General features: G+C 39.5%; 1 protein-coding gene across 1 annotated transcript in view; it reads right to left on the reverse strand.

Moving 5' to 3' along the window:
* The window catches only part of KDSR (3-ketodihydrosphingosine reductase), a 24,035-nt gene extending 7,932 nt beyond the window's left edge, over positions 1 to 16,103 (reverse strand). Inside the window, exons 1-3 of the mRNA XM_083360302.1 lie at positions 15,909 to 16,103; positions 7,871 to 7,960; positions 5,160 to 5,216 (exon numbers count right to left, since the gene is read on the reverse strand). Of these exons, the coding sequence (XP_083216428.1) occupies positions 5,160 to 5,216; positions 7,871 to 7,960; positions 15,909 to 16,037 (276 nt within the window). The 5' untranslated portion in view covers positions 16,038 to 16,103. The remainder of the gene's footprint in view (positions 1 to 5,159; positions 5,217 to 7,870; positions 7,961 to 15,908) is intronic.
* Positions 16,104 to 21,127: the final 5,024 nt, after the last annotated feature.

Here is a 21,127-nt window from a genome sequence, read left to right on the forward strand (position 1 = left end):
ACTCTTCAAACCCTGTTCTGCACATGTGCACATGTACACGCATGCGCACACATTTTTTGCGGCTCCCAGTTTTTCCTGTTGTGAGGGAACCGGTTCCGAGTGGCTCTTTCACTGTTTCAGGTTGCTGACCCCTGCCCTATACCATATATCAGCTATGCTGACTCAGGAATTCTGGGAGTTGAAGTCCATGAGTCATAAAAGAGCAAAGGTTGCCTACCCCTGCCCTATACCATTGCATACAAACACACAGGTATAGTATAGGTCAGGGTTGTCAAACAGCCAGCCCGTGGGCCAGACACGTCATCAGGAAACCGTGCCCACTCCATTGCCAGCAATGGAGAAAAAGCTCTGATACGTCGCACGACGTCATGCGACATCGCGAGTTTGACATGTCTGGTATAGGCAGTATCTGGCTCAAGAGCAGTAACTATGAGAGGGATCTTGGAGTCCTAGTGGACAATCACTTAAATATGAGCCAGCAGTGTGCTGCAGCTGCCAAAACAGTCCTAGGCTGCATTAACAGAGGGATTATAATCAAGATCACATGAAGTGTTAATACCATTTTATAATGCCTTGATAAGACCACACTTGGAATATTGCATCCAGTTTTGGTCACCATGATGTAAAAAAGATGCTGAGTGACAAAGATGATTAGGGGACTGGAGAGTAAGCCATATAAAGAATAGTTGTAGGAATTGGGTATGTCTAGTTTAATGAAAAGGACGAGGGGGGGTGACATGATAGCAATCTTTAAATATCTAAGGGCTTGCCACAAAGAAGAGGGCGACAAGCTATTCTCCAAAGCACCTGAGGGCAGGACAAGAAGCAATGGATGGAAACTAATCAAGGAGAGAAGCAACTAGAACTAAGAAGAAATTTCCTGACAGTTAGAACAATTTATCGGTGGAATGACTTGCCTCCAGAAGTTGTGGGTGCTCCAACAGTAGAAGTTTTTCATAGGTAATAATCCTTCCGTCTCCTATTTCTCCCACAGCAACAATCCTGTGAGATGGCTTGGGTTGAGAGACAGTGATTGGCCCAAAGTCACCCAGCCAGTCTGCATGCCTGAGATGGTACTAGAACTCTCTCCTGGTTTCTAGGCAAGCACCTTAATCAATACTCTACACCAATCATGGCAAACCTTTTAGACACTGAGTGCCCAAACTGCAACCCAAAACCCACTTATTTATCACAAAGTGCCAACACGGCAATTTAATCTGAATACTGAGGTTTTAGTTTAGAAAAAAACAACTCATGCATTAACATCTTTTGTTTTAAAAGAAAAACACAATAACAAAGCTTTCAATGATACAAACAACTTTTTATTGAAAGGTAAAAGTTTGCATTTGGCATGCTTTTGAACAATTAATGTGATTTTTGCTGTTGTATGCATGCTGATAATTTGTCTAACCTTGGCTCATACTTTAGTAAGTTTGAGAGCAATACATGCAGCACTCAGGTCATCTATTAGTCTGTTTCTGGTGTCAGATTTGATATACTTCAAAGCTGAAACAGTGGGCTCTTTCCGGAGGCTTGTTTTGGCTAGGGAGGGGCTTGAGAAATGGCTTTTTCCTGCAAAAATTTAGCCAAAGAGTGAGGCGTGCGTGCGTGCCCACAGAGAGGGCTTTGAGTGCCCCCTCTGGCACGCATACCATAGGTTCACCACCACTGCTCTACACCAAACTGGCTTTCAAACAAACAGACTTTCAAGAAAACTATTTGTAGTTAGCAAATAAATATTTCCCCAGTGTGTCAATGATGAGTCACAAACATCATTAACAAAGATTCATGCCTTGAGCACTACTAAAACTAAGTTGACATCATCCTGAGGTCATCCCTCGTTTGAAAAATGGGCAAGTGTGGTAGCAAGCACAGATTTTGGCTAGTTATTAAGGCATTAGGTGAATGTCTAAGCTTTATTTTATCAGGACAAAGATTTCCTGCAGGATGCAACTATTGTGTCAATAAAAACTAGCAGTTTTGAGCAGTCTCCTGGAAACAGCTACTAGGGAAATGAATAGAAGGATATTATTATGTAGGGGGTCTTATGTATGGGCTTCCTATTAATTCACGGCTGACCATTGTGAGAATTTTGATTAGATAGGCTGACATGCCTGAGCTAGCTCATCTCTTTTCTTTATACAGTTAAATAACAAATTTAATGTCAAAATTGTCGTAAACCATTCAATACATTCTAAAAATCAAGAAGCCCAGCAAGGGGATTGTATTAATAGACAGCTATGAGTACTTAAATGTATAATTTTGTACAGTTTTCCAAAAGATTCTAATTAGAGAAAAATCCTTATTTTTAAAAGGATATCAGAAGGGAAAGAGAAAACTGTAACTTAACAACCTCCCCCCCAATACTGAACAAACATCTCAAATAAAACCCTGCTTTGAATGTACTATTAATAAACAGACAGCATTTTTAGATACATGATCAGAAGCCATTCCACATATATTTATACACAGGTGAAACTCAAAAATAAAGAATACTATTTGTAAATACTTTTACAACTGGATAGATGTAGGAGAAGAGTAGGCAGAGCTGAGGAGGGTGGAGTTTAGAGTCCTTGTGTTGTCACAAGAGATCCAAGTCCAGCCCCACCCTGAATTCCATTGACCCTTATCTATCACCAATTTAGTGCTGACCATTAGTCCACTTACATATTTACCTTTTATGTTTTCTCCCTTTTTCTTTATTCATCTTGGCATCCAAAACACATCGTTTCAAAGATCACCTACCCAGTACTTTACATACATATTTGGTTCATGCATCATTCTAAAACATAGTATGGATTGCCATATAGTGTAAACATAGCTACTGTGATTTCTTTAACAAACCAAAAATAAGGCAAATTGTGACTATTACAACGTAAAACCAACCAGCATGCGCTGCACGGATCATCTACAACAGAACTGGGCATTGTATGGCCTGCAGGCCACACCTGGCCCTCCGGCTGTCCCTGTCTGGCTTGCGGTGGCAAGTGGCAGATGGAGTAATTGTAGGTATTCTGGATCGAAAGCATGTTGTGATCGTGATTTAATTCCTTGTTAAGACACTTGCTGGTCTGTTTAAGCGAATTTAGTCACATTTAACGGCCCTTTCCAGATAGTGAACTCGTAAAGTACCTGGTTCATCTGAAATACCTTTATTTTGCATGTAGAAGAATATTACAGCAGAGAAGGTGTGGTCAGGTGAAGTCTGGACGGTACTTTAAGATCAAAAGACAGTAACAGGATTACTGTCCGCATGACTTGTGTTCAGATGTTACAATGGAGGATGGAACACAAGGGAACAAGGAGAAGGGGGAAGTCCAACCCAGAAGGGGTGGATCCTAGTACAGCATCATGAGCAGGATAGGAAATACATGAATGCAGGGCTTTTTTTCTCACAGAACACTCAGAATGGAGTTCTGGCACCTTTTTTGGATGGAACCTTGTAGGGTAGGCAAGGTGGTTTGTATGACATGTGTGAGTTCCGGCACCTTTTTCTTTTACAAAAAAAGCACTGCATGAATGAATCAGTGAATAATGAAAAATAGCCATTCGGTGAGATCTAAGAGCCATGGGTTCCCTGTTTCCCTTGAATTACTCTGCACTCATGTCGTCATCATCCAATATATGCTACTGTAGACTACTCTGCTGTACTTGTTGATTCTGCATACAAGGAATGTTAAGAATTAACTAACAAATACTTCTCCGATTTCAACACAATTATTTAATGGATATAAAGTAGCAAACTACAAAGATCTCTAAGGTTTTCAGCCACCTACACCAGAGATCCCCAACCTTTTGGGCACCAGGGACCGGTTCCATGGAGAGAGGTTTTTCCGTGAACCGGAGGGGGTGTGGTTTTGTGTGCTGACTGCATTCTGCGGATAGGGCTTTGCTTGTCTGTGCGGACCGGTTGCTGGCATGTTGTGGCCTGGTAATGGTCCATGGACCGGAGATTGTGGACCCCTGTCCTACACTACTGACATGTGGTACTTATTATGGGTTATTCATTTCAGAGATAGATAAAACATAGTGTTGTGATTCAGGGTCAGCCTATGGGTTCGGCAGTTGGGTCGGACGATTCAGAGGAGGAGGAGGGGGGTGTTGGAGAGCCTCCAGAGGATAGCCCTGAGGCTCCGCAGAGCCCTCAGCCAGGCCCCTCCCATCTGGTTACGACGCAGACCCAGCTGTGTGAGCCTGACAGCGTGGATGAAGATGACCCACAGCTGGCCCTGTTCAAGGACGCCCGATGCAGGAGGCAATCAGGAGTAAACAGAGGAAGGCAATGGGGCACCTCGGAAGGAGGCAGAGAGAAGCCACACCTTGAACTGTTTAAAAGGGGAATGTGTGGGAGGGCTGGTTTGCTGAAGGCAACCGTTTGAATAGCTCCTGTTTCATGGTTCGTGTCTCTGTTTGCTCTGTTTGATGTTAATAAATTTGGCAGGCTTAGTTCCAGCCTCTTGCCATTTTGTAAAGGGGTTGTCCCTGCCTTTTCTGCAGGGCCGGTAGTAGGCTGGTACAGAACACATAGGTCCGTGGTGGCGAACCTATGGCAAATTTGGAATTGATTGTTTGAACTTTTTAGTCCCACCCAGTCTGCCGTTACCACCGCAGCCACGCCCACCCAATTGGCCACACCCACCCAATGGGCCATGCCCACCCAGCATCCGATGATACATAAGTGGGTCTGGGGCTGCAGTTTGGGCACTCGGTCTCTAAAAGGTTCGCCATCACTGACATAGGTTAACCTTCTACCATGAATAATATAATTATTCTGGGAACTCCCTATGCCTTAAAGACATTGACTGAAGGATGCAAATCCCATTAGTTTCAGAAAAGATAGTGCTGGGAACTTTTAGAAGTCTCTATCAAAATAAACGTGTATTTCTACCTTCTGGCTGCTAGCATCATGGTGATATATATATAATTTAGGACTTCCTTTTCTTTAACAAACAAGCTTCAGATTACCTATGACATTATTTGCAAAGTACTTTAGTTTTATGACTCATGAGGAAACTATTACATCACATTTTATTTATAGCATTTGATAGTTAGGATAACAACACTTCATTTATTCTAAGTATGTGTGTGTGAGAAAAACAGAGAGAGAGAGAGAGAGAGAGAGAGAGAGAGAATGAGAATTATTAAAAGTGGAAACTTACCTGTTTATCATTAACTGAAAATGTCTCAATTTCTTTCTTGGCCTCCAAGAGACGTTTCTGGAATTAAATAAGCACATCTTGGACTTTCTACTAAAATAATTATCTTAAAGTAAAGCATTTCTAAAATTATTTTAAAAATTACCATCTAGCACAAGGGTGTCAAACTGCTGGCCCTCGGGCCAGATGCGTCATAGGAAAACCACGCCCACCCCATTGCCGGCAATGGCAAAAAAGTTCTGATACGTTGTGTGACATCACGAGTTTGACATGTCTGATCTAGCATATCACTAATCTATATAGAAATCAATGTATTGCAAGTTCTATAACTATGTAACTTCTTTAGACAATTTGAACTGAATCAACCACTTAACCCCATTTTCAGAACTTTGACTTGAGTTGTGTCGATATACAAGTCCATCAGTGTATTCATTAGTTTCATTGTGTTATTTTTTAAGATGTAATAGTTTACACTAGAGTAACCTTTACTCTTAAGATCTCTACTTCCCAAGAAGCAAACAATCATTCTCATATAAGGCATCCACATGACATGTCATTCCAATGGCAACAGAAATGAAGGAAGTGGTAATCACCCCTTAATTGAAAGTCATTATCATATTATAACTCAGCCACATGTTCAATTTAAGAAGACACCTTCAGGGTGGGACAATGAACTTTGCAGAAGGCATGGTATGCTCTCAGCACCTTCTTAAGTCAAATGTTTTCCTGGGGTCATGTGGCTACTTTCTGACTCCAGGGAGAGATGCAGCTACTTTAAGCAATGCTAAATAGTGAGATGTGCATGCTTTTACCCCTCCAAAGCACTTTTTAAATTTTGGTTCAGAAGCACCACACATCCCTAATTTATTAGTCTGTAAATGGCATAATGTCACCCACACATGTAAATCTGTTAAGGGCTGGAATTCTAGCCAATACTGTTTAAGATAAAAAAAAGTAATATAATATTGTAGCAGCCGATAAATATCACTGCAAAGTTATTTCTGTATTTCATTTTAGTGGACATTTTTAACTTATCTAAATTTCATTTTCAGCACTTTTAATGCTTTATTTATGCTTTTGTATTGTTGCTTGTTCCATCATTAGGTGTGTTTTCAATTAAAGTAGGTGTGCGCTTCTTTGATTCAATCATAAAAAGCTGGAAGTTACAACTTACAAAATAAAAATTATAGTTTATAATATATAATGTACAGCAAGTACATAATACCGGAATCTACATAATGTTTTCAAGCCTATGAAACAACATACATACATATATATATATGGAATATATATAACTGTTTCTTTAATGAAAGGACACAACTTCTATCCAAAAATGTGAGGCCTGATATTGGAGCACTAAACATGTGAGAGCTCCAGCTTCTTCCTAGACCTTTATTTCTAGTTGCTAATGAAAAGAATTGCAGCAAGATCAGCTGATATGAGTCTGAGGGAATCTTTGTTGAAGAGCTGGCCAAAAGGGCGCATTGCCTTGACAACTTCACCTGAGCTTGTTTCTGAGGTTTATTTCTGCCAATTTAGCAATAGCACCTAGACATGTACTGCTTCACAGTGCTTTACAGCCCTCTCTAAGTGGTTTACAGAGTCAGCCTATTGCCCCCAACAATCTAGATCAGGGGTGTCAAACTGCCGGCCCATGGGCCGGACGCATCGCAACGAAACCGCGCCCACCCCATTGCCGGCAATGGGGAAAAAGCTCCGATATGTCACGCGATGTCATGTGACGTGGCGAGTTTGACATGTCTGATCTAGATCCTCATTTTACCAACCTTGGAAAGGATGGAAGGCTGAGTCAACCTTGAGCCGGTGAGCCTCAAATTGCTGAACTGCTGCAGTCTGCAGAGGTAGCCTGTAGTACTGCATTTTAACCACTGCACCATCATGGTTCATAGCTCAGCTGCCTTGGTGTTGACTGAAATGAAGAAATGGCAACTACATAAAACTGTTTTGGAGTTGTGTACACTTGAAAACTGGAGAACCAGTTAGGTACAGTGGTTAAAGTGCTGGCCCAGGAATCAGGAGACTGTGAGTTCTAGTCTATCCTAGGCATGAAAGCCAGCTTTGGGCCAGTCACTCTCTTAGCCTAACCCAACTCAGGAAGTTGTTGTGGGTAAAATAGGAGAAAGGAGTATTGTATATGCTCACTGCAATGAAGGCAGGACAAAAATCTTTTAATCAACTTGTACCAGGAGGTTTCATTCCGCAAGGGAAGATGCCATCTAAAGCCTTGGCTTTGGAACTGGTTGCAATGTTCCTTGATGACTTACTAGAGACTAGATGTACTTATTCTGCTGGCTCTATTCCATGGAGGCTGTTTCCTCATGCCACTGTTTAGTTTTATAGAACTGTGGGTAATTTCCAATAGGATTGTACACAATTTCTTTGAGTCTATGACTATATCGCTTCATGCTTTGTAGCACCCTGAATGAAGAAGTCTGTTTAGTATAGAAATGCTTCTATAGCAGTAAAGTGGCTGATTTCAAACCATTTCACCCCTAAGCTTTGTGGGGTTACAGTGAAAAATTGCAGTAGAGACCTGCTGAATTCCACCAATAAAGACTTGCACATCTCCATATGCAAAACAGCAGTTTGACAGTAGAATTTAATTAAACAGTGACTTATATTCATTGTTGTATAATAACCTGTAATTAGCTTAAAACATGATAATTATTAAATAAACAAACTTAAAAATTTACCTCATTTCTTGCAATCAGCGTCACGAAAGCACCCTGCTTGAAGCATTCAATAGCAATGCTTTTCCCAATGCCACTGGAACCTCCAGTTACCTTTAAGTAAAGGAGATATGGATTAAAGTCATGAAGTTAGTAAATTGTCATTGTACAGCTCTAAGAGGTGCTCCACCTCCTGCTTTGCTGGGTCTGTAGGCAGAGCTGCGAAGTTCTCTTCTCTGTCAGAGAAGAGAATTTTGCAGTTCTGCCTAGAGCCACCAAAGCTATAGCTGAATGGGCAGGTGAGGGGGGGAACCTTCCCCACTTGTTCCATGGCCGCTTTCGGCCAAGCCTCATTGCAGCAGCATTGGGTGCGCAAGGCGGCAAAAAGCCATGTCACACAGAAACCAGCTGTTTGCCGCCTCCTGCCCAATGCCACTGCTGAGGCTGCGGAATAAACCGGGCGGCGGTAAAAACCCTGTTCCTTACCTCTGCCCGGCTTGTTCTGCGGCCTCATGGCAGTGGCATTGGGTGCAACGTGCAGGGCGGCAAATGGCTGCGGCCGGCAGCAAACAGCCATATTGCACCGAAACCAGCCATTTGCCGCCTCGCACATTGCACCCAATGCCACTATCATGAGGCCACAGAAGAAGCTGGTGGAGGTAAGGAACTGGTATGCCACGGCCCAGTACTGGGGACCCCTATTATAGCCCATTCCAGTCTTGTGTAGGTGTACAATCTTGTCCCTGATATCCTTGGACAGCTCTTTAGTCTTGGCCATGGTGGAAGGTTTGGAACCTGATTTGATTGCTTCTGTGGACAGGTGTCTTTTATACAGGTATCAAGCTGAGATTAGGAGCACTCACTTTAAAAGAGTGCTCCTAATCTCCGCTCGTTACCTGTATAAAAGACAACTGGGAGCCAGAAATCTTGCTGACTGATAGGGGATCAAATACTTATTTCACTCATTAAAATGCAAATCAATTTGTAACTTTTTTGAAATGCGTTTTTCTGGATTTTTTAATTGTTATTCTGTCTCTCACTGTTAAAATAAACTTGCCATTAAAATTATAGACTGATCATTTTTTTGTCAGTGGGCAAACATACAAAATCAGCAGGGGGTCAAATACTTTCCCCCCTCACTGTAACTATTTGTTCATTTTGGTCTGTAATGTTCATCTCTTCCAAATCTTGCAACAAAGCAAAGCAATTGGATAGATTAATCTCAGAATTGTTGTTCTCTTAACAGTTTATCACTCTTTATTTTTGTTTTTTTGTGAGGCCTTTATCATTTTCATATGTTTGACATTTATACATTCTTTTTTGGGGTGCATCATGTAATATAATTTTTAGTTTCTCTTTAATTCATGGGTTCAATTATATTCTTAAGAGCCAGTACATTGTCATTATATTTGTATGTGCCATCCAGGTCACCCGTTTGACATACCTAACAGCTGATCTACAAACAGCCAAAATGGCCTAATGACTGTGTGCATTTTGTTTCCCCCTCTTTATTTTTCTTTCTGCTCCAACCTTCTTATATATATTCTCTTTGCCCAAGATAACAGCCAATGCATTTGATGAAATTGACTATAATCCATAATATATAGTATCTTTTTGAGGTATCAGAATACTTTTTTTGCAGCAAAAGACTACCATATTTTTAAAAAATTAGAATTACATATGATTTTATTTTTTTAAAAAAAATTACTTTGGATTTTAAAGTAGTGATTTTATTGATTAAAACATAAATTCAGTTGCATTTTACACCAGTTGAATATTTTCAGAGTTTAATTAAACTGATGCTTTTGGGAGCTTGTTGAAAACGAAAAATTAGCGTATCTATCTAGCATTATCTATTAACATTGGAATGAAGAAAAGGATGGAAGCATGTAAAAGATGTTGGGGTTTCCAACAAAACTCCTATGTATATTTTGGGCCTGTAAAAGAGAAGGATACTTCTTTAGAGGGGGTTCTAGAGCTAGTAGTAGAAAGTATTACATTTCTTTAAATTCTTGCTTTTATCTTTTTTTAAAATTAACGCTAAGTTCAAAAGAAAAAAAATGTAATTCATCAAGGTCAAAATTATCTCTCACAGTAAAATGCTAAATGTAATAGATTTCAGGATAAAACTTCTTGAAACATAGTCCTAATATTGTACATTGACTTTAGAAGTAAATCAGTATTCATTGATGGTTCTAAACAAATAGGAAACAATGGTTTTTAAAATGTCAACAATAGTTGAAGCTGAAATATCTTTTAAAAATCACACGATAATATTTTACCAACCAAAAGATGGATTAAGATAGTATTTTTGGTTCAAAGAATATTTTACCAACCAAAAGATGGATTAAGATCGTATTTTGGGTTCAAGGTAAGTTCAAGTCCATTAATATAATAGCTTACTAATTATAATATTCTAAAAGTAGGAAACAACTGGACATGTTTTACTTCCTGTGGCATGCCTATCTTCCTGCTAACATACATCCTGTCTATGAGATTATTTTTGAATATATCCATATACTGTATGCTTGAAAACAGTCTAAAACCAATTAAAAATACCTGTACAGACTTACCCCATCCATTTTAAAATGGTGATTATTTAAATGTTGTGTGTATGATTATCATAATAGCTTAATTTTTTAAAACAATTTTTTAATTCTAGTGCCACTAAGTGCCTTTAATAATGCATTTTCAAGTATTATTACTTTGAAATTCTGCTGCCTGTTAATTTTACTATTCCTGAGAATGGAAAGAGACAGTAAAGGCTACATTTTTTTTCCGTTAAAATCTTACCACCAGAATTTTCGGAAACTCTGTAATCTGCCATCTTCACTTATTATATTTATTGTGATTGGCATCACCAAGATTACAAACAGAAGCACAAAATCAAACAACATGGGAGAATACATCAGTGTCTTAGTCAGAGACTAGAAGTGACAAATAAGCTTCATACTTTTTGCCAGGATGTTTTGTTCAGAATGGGATAAATGAATGTCATCCAAGATTTCCTGCATAGAGAGCAACAGAGAAACTTGATAGACCGTCCCCACAAGGGATATATGCTGGAGTAAAGGGATATTTTTATAATGTCCCCACAGAGGGCAGTACACCCATCTTGGCCCAGTGAAGGCCTGATGAAATTTCCGAAGTGGAATGGAGGAAAGATAGGATGATGACAAACATCTTATTTGAGAAAAAAAATCCATAGACTGTGATATTGGATATTAGACTAGTTTGGAAATTAATATACAAGATTCAACAAGAAGTACCTATTACCTTTAAGTGACAAAGGTTAAAGGCAAATAGCATGCCTATCAGGTCCACCATTTGATTGTCTCAAAGGCATATTTGTTGTGCAAATTCAAAAATCAGAGAAATTCTTAGTTCCTGACATGGCTGAGAAATGTGTTGTGATTTATCTTTAAATGCCACACCTACCTACATGTACAGATATTCAATGAAATAATATATTTTTCTTCAAAGAACCATTATATACAAGGCCAAACATAGAGGTTAAACAATTTCTTAATGCATCCAAAAGGGTGCAAATTCTCATTCTAATACTTTTTTGAAAAGGAAATGATGTAAGTCAGCTTAATAAAGTTGGTTGATATTTGCTTTTAAAAATCTAAGCAGACAGTTTGCAACTTGTATAATGGTTTCATGTTAAATATGCATTTAACATGAACATTTTTTCTCCATAAGTTTTTTTCAGGAATGTAAATTGAAGAAGGCTGTGTTTTTTGTACTTGTAAACTGTGAAGCAAAAAATGAATAATTTTTATTTAAAAGCTATTTTCAGAAAGTAAGATAAAATAAACAAGGCAACAACTTTAAAAAATGGCACGTTTTAAAATTAAGGGAATGAAAACACCATTATAACACATTGCAAAAAAGCATCTTTTCCATAATGCCACAGAAATATAAACTCTCAATATCAAACTATCAAGTGAAGTGACCAGTCAGAGGCTGAGGATTACCTGTATGCTAGGAAACTCTAAACTCAGTTATAAGGAGAGAACATTACAAAGGTTGCCTTGAGCTTTTGAATAAAAACTGAGATATAAAAATAATAATAAGCAGAAATAAACCCTCTGAGGGTCCTTGGTGCTCTCTGAGCTTGCTTGTTTTCTTGCAGACATTTCAGTATTTGAACTAGGTAACATCATCACTGCTGGTCTAATAAAACCTCTGTTGGGTACCAATCCATTGTATACTGAATATAATTTTATTAATATACAGAAGAGGGAAACTGGTATCCCATACATCAATACAGATATATACAAGAATCCATCTGTGTACAGTTACCAAATTAAAGAATCATAATCTCTACCATACACCCTTTCCTGCCTACAGTCATTTTCCTTTCATTATCTTTTAAATAATCCAGTTCAACAAAAAATCCCAGGAGGGTAGATTTGCATTAAAAAAATGGAACAAAAGGCATCTATTTTTTTTAAAATCCCATTTATATCCCGCCCTTCTCCGAAGACTCAGGGCGGCTTACAATCTAAAGCACAAATCAATGTGCTTAGCAATTTTGTTACTTGGAAAAATAAAAGGCATAAAGCTGTCATCTCATAAGGCAACACACAGATCGGCTTTTTATTTCTTAAAATTCTTTCTGCAGACGGCTATCCAACCACCTACCAGTTTTCAGGACTGCAAGTGATACTAGAATATATCAGTTTTGATCCTGGCTACAGAAACTTGCCCCAAAATGCACCCCTCAAAAGGAATATTCAGAGTTGAACATTTTCTTTCCTCCAAGAACCTTTGTAAGGCAAACAGACATTTCTTGCTATCTATATAGAGAAAAATAATATCTCAAAGATGTAACAGATTAAAAAAATGCTTTTAGACCTTGTTACCATTAGCATATTATTTTTGTATGAAGAAAATTAAGCACATTACTCGGTTTTTTGTTTTGTTTGTTAAAATGATACGCTGCCCATCTCACTGTTGAGCAACTCTGGGCGGCTTCAATAGATTTAGTCATATACAACAAATGCAGATTAAATCTGACAGCAAAACAATGACCACTAGTGATTCATGCTTGCTTCTGAAAAAAACAATGAATGACACAAAGAAAAAAATGAATACATTACATTATACGGATTCATATTAACACAATAGTTTGGGAGATCTGACATTGTACAGGTAGTCCTTGATTTACAACTGTTCATTTCGCAACTGTTCTAAGTTACAACAGTGCAGAAAAAAGTGACTTATGCTAGTTTCACACATTTATGACCATTACAGTGTCCCATAGTCAAGTGATCAAAATTCGGGCACTTGACAACCAGTATATGTAGTTGCAGAGCTCCAGAATGATGTAATGTGACCCACATTTGAGACCTTCACAGCCAGCCACAAGTAAAGTCAATGGGGGAAACCAGATTTGCTGTGATTCACTTAAGAACTGCAGTGATTCACAACTGTGGGGAAAAAAGGTTGTAAAAGGGGACATGACTTAATAACTGCCTTGCTTAGCAATGGAAACTTTGCATTCAATTGTGGTCATAAGTTGATAATTACCTCTATGTCAGAATGAAATCCCTATGACAAAATTCTACAAACATTTTGTAGCAATATCTAAGATTAATATAATGGACTTAAGTGTTTAAAGAACTTCAAACTCGGACCAACACTTGATGCCAATCTGATTTCTTGGTATTCTTAGTATTTATTCCTTATTATCTCACAACTTATGCAGTTTATCAGCTGCATAATTAGATTAGCTAATTATTTTACATCATTGTTACTTGCATTCACTAAGTTTTCTTCTAAAGTTTGAAGCAATTCTTTGTTTTTTACATTGGCCTTGATGATGATGATGTGATGATAATAATAAAGTTGGAAGGGACCTTGGAAGTCATCTAGTCCAAACCGCTGCTCAGGCAGGAAACCCTATACCATTTCAGACAAATGGCTGTCCAGTCTCTATATAATATTTTATATGATTCCTTGATTTTGTCCGGTCCTTAAGACTAAACAAGGAAATTATGAATAACATTACTTCCAATGTTCTGCTGGCTTTGACTGCTGAAATTAAGTTCAATTTCCCAAAGTAATTTCAGTTTATGCTGCTACTGCTGCTCTTACTGGCCGAGTCTGGATGGGACAATCGGGAAAAAGAGTAGTTACTTAAGATCTCATTACTTGTGCAAGGCCTCACTTAAGATCCGGCATCTGCATTCAGAGGAGATTCTGGCTCTTATTCCAAACATAAAAACTGACAAAGACTGTTCTCAGCTGTTTGCCTAGTAGATTGATTTCTAAAAAATCAAGTTCTTTGGTGTGGGGTTGACTTCTACATTACTTTCTTCTGCAAACTATATCCATTAGATAATTGAAAAGTATATGTGTACATATGCATTACACACATATTAATATGCTGATGAAGTTGCAGATTATAAATTGGAAATGCAAATCAGTTGTTTAATTAAAAGCATAGCCAAACCGAATGAACAAGACTCCAAGAGCAGTAGTAGCTTTCAATATAAAAATGCTCGATTTTCATGAGAACTTGACTTCAATAAATACATTATATAAAATTCTAGTAACCAAACTAAACTGAAGCCTGAGAATTTCCACTTCTTCCTGCTCTTTGATTTTCTTAGAAGTTTCTTAGAAGTTTCGCTTGTTTATTTATTTATTTATTTATTTGGTTTATATACCGCCCTATTCCCAAAGGACTCAGGGCGGTTTACAAGGCAAAATTTAAAAACAATCCAATATAAAATTAAAATTAAATTAAATTAAGTCTAGCCGCAAAAATTAAATCACAATTTAAAAACATTAAATCCCTCAGTCCAGACCAGATAGCTCAAAGAGCCAGGTTATGCACATCATGTCTGAAAAACCAAAATTTTACATGCGCTCTGAAAACTTTTTCTCAAACTATTAGCAATACCTGCTCTGCTTCATATACTACATTTGTGTACATGCAGTTTAGGTATATTTTTACAGCACAAATATAAAAGTCATTTGAAGTCAAACACCCACTTGTCACTAAATACTACGGACTTGTTTTAAGCATATGTGACACTGTGTTTAAGATAGAAGTTTAAGAAGTGTTCAATATTAAAATCTACAGGGCTAAGAAATGTTTGGTTAGGATTTACAGCTTGCATTTCCTTCATAAAGAGCTTCTTTCATAAAAAGGTGTTACAATTTGGAGTATTTATCGAAGTGAAACATTACAGAACATAAAAATGGTGACTCTTGAAGGGGGGAAGGGGGAGAGAATCAGGAAAACTATCAAAACAACGTCAACATCCTAGTCGATTCAAACATTTTCTTTTAAGAACGAATTGAAGGAACGCACAGTATTTCGCTTCAGGCTAAAAAATAACAAGAGGTCATTCACACCCTTTTCGACTTATAAGTAAACCCAAACATTCCAGAAACCACTTTTGGAAGGCTGCGTTTTGCAACCGATGTTCACCATAGGTTTGTGGTTCAGAGTTAAAATACACAGAACAGAAGTAGGCATCTAATTCTAATCCTTAAGTAACACCAGCTGCCTGCAAATTAGTGCAGGTTCGCATCCCACCAGGCTCCAGGTTGACTCAGCCTTCCATCCTTCCGAGGTAGGTAAAATGAGGACCCAGATTGTTGGGGGCAATTAAGCTGACTTTGTAATAATGCCGCTTGGGGTGTGTGTGAAAGCCCTAACAAGCAGGCATATACATAGAATGAAGGCTACTGCTAAGTTTGTAAGCCGCCCTGAGTCTTCAGAGAAGTGCGGGATTTAAATGGAATAATAATAATAATAATAATAATAGTAATAGTAATAATAATAATAATAATAATTAATAATAATAATAATAATAATAATAATAATAATAATAATAATAATAATAATAATAATAATAATAATAATAATAATAATAATAATAATACAGTAACACGGGCGGGAAAGGATGGGAGAAAGAAGTGGGAAAGGAACCAGAGGTTTAAAGTGTCTGCCAGCAGGACCGCAAATTTCATCATTCTACCAGCCTCCCTTTGCCCTCCCAAGTCCCCAACTCTGCAATAAACTTGGTTAGATTCTCACCACAACGTGAGCCCCGGACAACGACAGCGGTTTGGGATGGTTGAGCGGCGAGACAAAGTAGAGCAGCAGCAGAAAGGCCACAACGAGAGCGACCCCCGTGGCCGCCACCAGCAGAAACGCTCCCGGCATTACTGCGCCACGAAGGTCCCCAGACCTCGACTTGAAAGCCCTCCGCGGTCCGGGCTCGACTGAACGATCCGGTCAGCCAACGAAGGCGTACCACGGCTTCTTTTTCAAGGAAACGAACCGTAGCAAGAAGGGGCGGGAGGAAAACGAGAGCTGCTTTCTCATTGGGAAGCAGACGGAAAGGGAAGATCTGATTGGCTGCCTCTGCCGAGGTCGTGAGGGGGATGCGAACGGGGCAAAGATGACACATCCGCACCACGATTGGCGGGCCTCTCGAACTTGAAGGAGAGCTGACTGAAGGGTTGGCGCGCCCGCCCGCCCGCCCGCCCGCCCGCCCGCCCGCGGGTGGGAGGGAGGGAGAAGACGGCGGCAAATGAGGGCTGGCCAGCTATTGTTTTGGCTCCGAGCTATTGTTTTGGCTCCGATTCCCTCCGGCGTCGCTGGAGGAGGAGGAGGAGGAGGAGGAGACGAGAAGCCGGTGGAGGAAAACAGGCGACGGTGGCGTAGTCGATCTTTCACATGTAAATAGGGCGGCTAAGCAACCCCTCGTCCTGCTATACTTAAAACACGGTTCCTCCAGAACGGGGTCCAATTCACAAATTAATATGCTCTTAGGATCGTTGCCTTAAATAACTCCAAACATTTAAGGCAAGATAGGATAGGATGGGATAACTTTTTTTTGTCTTTTTTTTTACTGTGGGCACACATTAAAAATGAAATTCTGTTGGCTGCTGTCCAAAGTGTTCACATACATAACACATCATCATGGTATATACAACATACCTATATACCTGCACCCTTACATATAAACATTAATCGCTGTCCACGTTGAATACATAGCGGAAAAAGGAAACTTTCGAGAGTTCACAAGGTTAATAATACTGTTATGTTGTGGGTGACGCGTGCAATGACCAGGAGATGGCAGTCAGAGTATATGTCTTTATTGGTTACAAGATGGAACTAAGGAATTTTCCCCCTGTTCTGTACCAGCCTGCTACCGGCCCTGCAGAAAAGGCAGGGACAACCCCTTTTACAAGAAGGCAAGAGGCTGGAATTACGCCTGCCAAATTTATTACTACAAAAACAAACGGAACAAGACAAACCAAGAAACAGGAGCTTTAAGAAACAGGAACTATCCAAGCGGTTGCCTTCAGCAAACCAGCCCTCCCACACATTCCCCTTATATAGAGTTCAGGGCGTGGCTTCTCTCTGCCTCCTTCCGAGGAGCCCCATTGCCTTCCTCTGTTTACTCCTAATTGACTGCCTCCTGCTTCGGGCATCCTTGAACAGGGCCAGCTGTGGGTCATCTTCATCCACGCTGTCAGGCTCACACAGCTGGGTCTCCGTGGTGACCAAGTGGGAGGGGCCTGGCTGAGGGCTCTCATCAGCAAGATCTTCAACCCCCTCAGCAAGGTCTTCAACACCCCCCTCCTCCTCCTCTGAGTCGTCCAACCCAACTGCCAAACCCACAGGCTGACCCTGAATCACAACACCCCCCCAGGTGCCCTCTTATATTGATTCCCACATCCCCGCAGTCAGCCAACCTGCTGGCTCTGTTCTCCCGCCAAACAGGTGACACCCAACCCGGTGTCCTATATTTCCCGCCAGACAGGTTGACCAATCAGATCGCCTGACCGATGCCACCTGGTGGCATACACAACAAATACCGTAGGAAATATTTGAAGAATAGCACTGAAGGAGAATTTAAAAAGTCCCCACTCACTTCCACAAGACATCTATAAATAAATAAAATGTACAGGTTGGCAGATAGAGTTTTATTGCATTATTATACATTCCATTTTGTTAATTTTAAGGTATTTATATAATTATTTCATATTTAGCTTGGAGTGAATGACTTTTTCAGGTGGGGTGGATGCTTTTCTGATATTATCTGAAAACATAATCTGGAACTTGTCTCCTGAATACTTACCAAAAGTCATGCTCCTCAGCTATTCTATAAATTACTGTGGGTGTCATGTTCTTGTAAACCAGGCATATCAGAACCACCCACATTGCAGCTCTGGACAGCTAATAATGTGACCCCACAAGATCATAAACTTTTAAAAGCATGTTGTTGACCCGGACTTAGAGGACAGTATCAATTGTGAATATGTGCAGATGGCCCTGCTATCTCTGGCCACTTGCAGAACCATGAATGCAAGGTCATAAAAGGACAGCAAAGGAAACACCCAATATCCTAACCCACCTGGGAACATATGGTGTCTTGGGGAAACACCCCAAAGGGAACATTTTTAGCTGCTACTGCTTTCTTCCTTATCTAGAGTGTGCCAGCCTTAAGGGTCAAAGTCTTTAACTTATGTGCGTCAGCTTTGCTGGGTGAATTGCTTATGTAATCAAAGAAGGTATAAAAATAAGGCTTTTCTGATATTTGGGGCTTTTTCTCTTTTTTAGAGAACGCTTTCTTCAGCTGAATAAAAACGTAAAGCTTGAAGGCAACTTCTGGTTTCCTGTATTTTTTATCAAGCAAAACCTCAGAACCTGCACAGCAATGTGATTTATATACATTAACTATATTATTTATTTTATATGTAGACCAAGACAATTCCTCTTCATTCAATGTGGCCCAGGCAAGCCAAAATGCTGGACACACAAATGCTTCATTACTTGTTTGATTAATGATCTTTGGATGTTCCTGAAAAACAATTTTAAGTAATAAGACATATTGTAATGGGCCTATAGGGCTTGATGATTGACATACCTTGTAAATTTTCATTTCATCTTGAAGTCTTTACAGAGCAGCAGATCTAGTTTAAAAATGACCTGTTCAAATAAGAAAACACAATTTTCAAAATGTCCAGCAAATGAAAAGTATGAATTGGTTAATGCCCCTTAGATTTGTATAAAAATAGAATGCAAGATTTCGTTTATTGATTGAATTTAAATCCAATTTATAAGCTACCCATCTCATCTCTGGGTGGTTTACAATTAAAGTCATAAATATTAAAACTATTAAAAGCAATAAATTTACCCCAAAGTGGTAAAAGAAGAAGGAAAGCAATAGTTACATTAAATACAAACTGATGAAAGATATAAGCAGATAAATTAGCAGGCAATACTTTAAAAACACTTTAGAAGGAAAGAAACTTCTTCAGAGGATAGAGCTCAGATAAAACTACTGTTTGACAGATTTTGGAATGGGACAATTTGCCGTGGCACCAGGTATCAGAATGGGACAACTTGCTGTGGCCAATTCGCCATGGTCAACTTGCTGCAGCCAACTCAACATGGGACAATTCAACAAATACAAAAGTTAAATTAATTTCAATGGAACTGTGGCCAATAACAATAAAATAAAGTAAGTCAATACAGAAATACAAGAGTTATGATAATTTCAGTGAATATAGGGTGACCAATAATAAAAGTAACTGAAGGAAACAATACAGCGTTGAATTGTCCCATGGAAAGTTGTCCTAGACCCATAGATACTGGTCTGTCTTGCAAATGAAGATTCAGGAGGAAGCCATGACTACTGTTGAGGAAGGGTAGGATATACCGGTATGTATTGTAAATAAATAAAAGCTGGAATTAATCCAGATCCAAATGTCTTAAATTTTACTTGCTTTGGTCTAGCTGAAATATCAACTACTTACAGTATTTACTGAAATAAATCTAGCATGTGTGTAAGAAATCCAGTTTCACAAGCCTATGTTCTCATGAGTCCATATTATTTTTGCATTGGTGAGCACATTTGGAATTTTGAAAATATGTTGTGAGCATTCTTGCTGAATGACTCCTAGAAGCTAATTTGCCCATTTACAAATTATCTGCCAGAAGTTACAAAGATATACCAGAATCCTATTTGCTAGCCTCTTCCTATTTTCCAGGTTTATATTTATAATATTTTTGGATAAGGGGACAAACAAGCAAAAAAGCATTGGACTGTTGTTATTATTTATATATATATATAAACATAATTATATTTTTATATGATCTACAGTACTTGGAGCTGAAATGCATTGGAAATAAAAGCCATGCTGATCACTTTCAGCATTGCAGGGTTTCATTTTGGGGAAATGGAGTTGGGGGTAGGAAAAGTCTTATATGCCAGAAAGCCTGTCAGAAATCAAGGGAATATTGGTGTTCCCAGATGCTATGTTGGGGGCCTGCTTCTAAAATTTCTCACATATTTTATGTTGTATGCAGTCTTCAAAGGAACTATGTCTACGTAGAGGGAAGCATGCAGTATGGAGTACGTCAAGGTTCTGTCTTAGGCCCAGTGCTCTTCAACATCTTCATAAACAATCTAGATGAAGGGATAGAAGAGGAACTCATCAGATTTGAAGATGACACCAAGCTAGGATGACTTGCTAATACTTTGCAAGATAACCTCAAGATTCAGGTGGATCTTAACAGACTTGAGCTTTGTGCTCTATCCAACAAGATGCAGTTCAGTAGTAAGATCCTGCACTTAGGCAGGAAAAACCAAATGTATATGTACTGAATAGGCAGTACCTGGCTCAACAGTAGAAACTGAGAAAGATCTAAATGATCCTAGTGGAGTACCACCTAAGCCAGCCAGCAATGTGCTGCAGCTGCCAAAAGAGCCAATGCATCCTAGGCTACATCAACAGAGAGATAGCCACACTAGTGAGGCCACACTTGAAATACTATATACAGTTTTGGTCACCACAATATAAAAAAGATGCTGAGACCTAGAAAGTGTGCAGAGAAGAGCAACAAATATGCTAAAGGGTCTGGATGCTAAATTATGATGAACAATTCAGGGAGCTAAGTATTTCTAGCCCCGTGTGGCAAACCTATGGCACACGTGCCACAGGCAGCACACAGAGCCGTCTCTGTTGGCATGCGCACCACTTGTAAGATAGAGGGACTCAGGGCCGGGCTGCTCCCCTCCCCCTCTCCACATATGCGGAATCCAGGAACAGCTGTGAGAGCTGGGTGGGGTGAAGGAAACCTATAAAAGGAGCAGGTTTTGGCGGGAGAGTGAGCGACCAGTGGTGGGTTTCAAATCATTCAACAACTGGTTCTCTGCCTCGCCTTCCCTCCGTCTTGGTCGGGCTGGGCTGTTGGGGGGGGGTGTCAGCTGGGGTGAGGGCAGGAGCTCCCAGTTG

Source organism: Vipera ursinii (assembly GCF_947247035.1).
Source record: "Vipera ursinii genome assembly, chromosome: 3".
NCBI lineage: Eukaryota > Metazoa > Chordata > Lepidosauria > Squamata > Viperidae > Vipera > Vipera ursinii.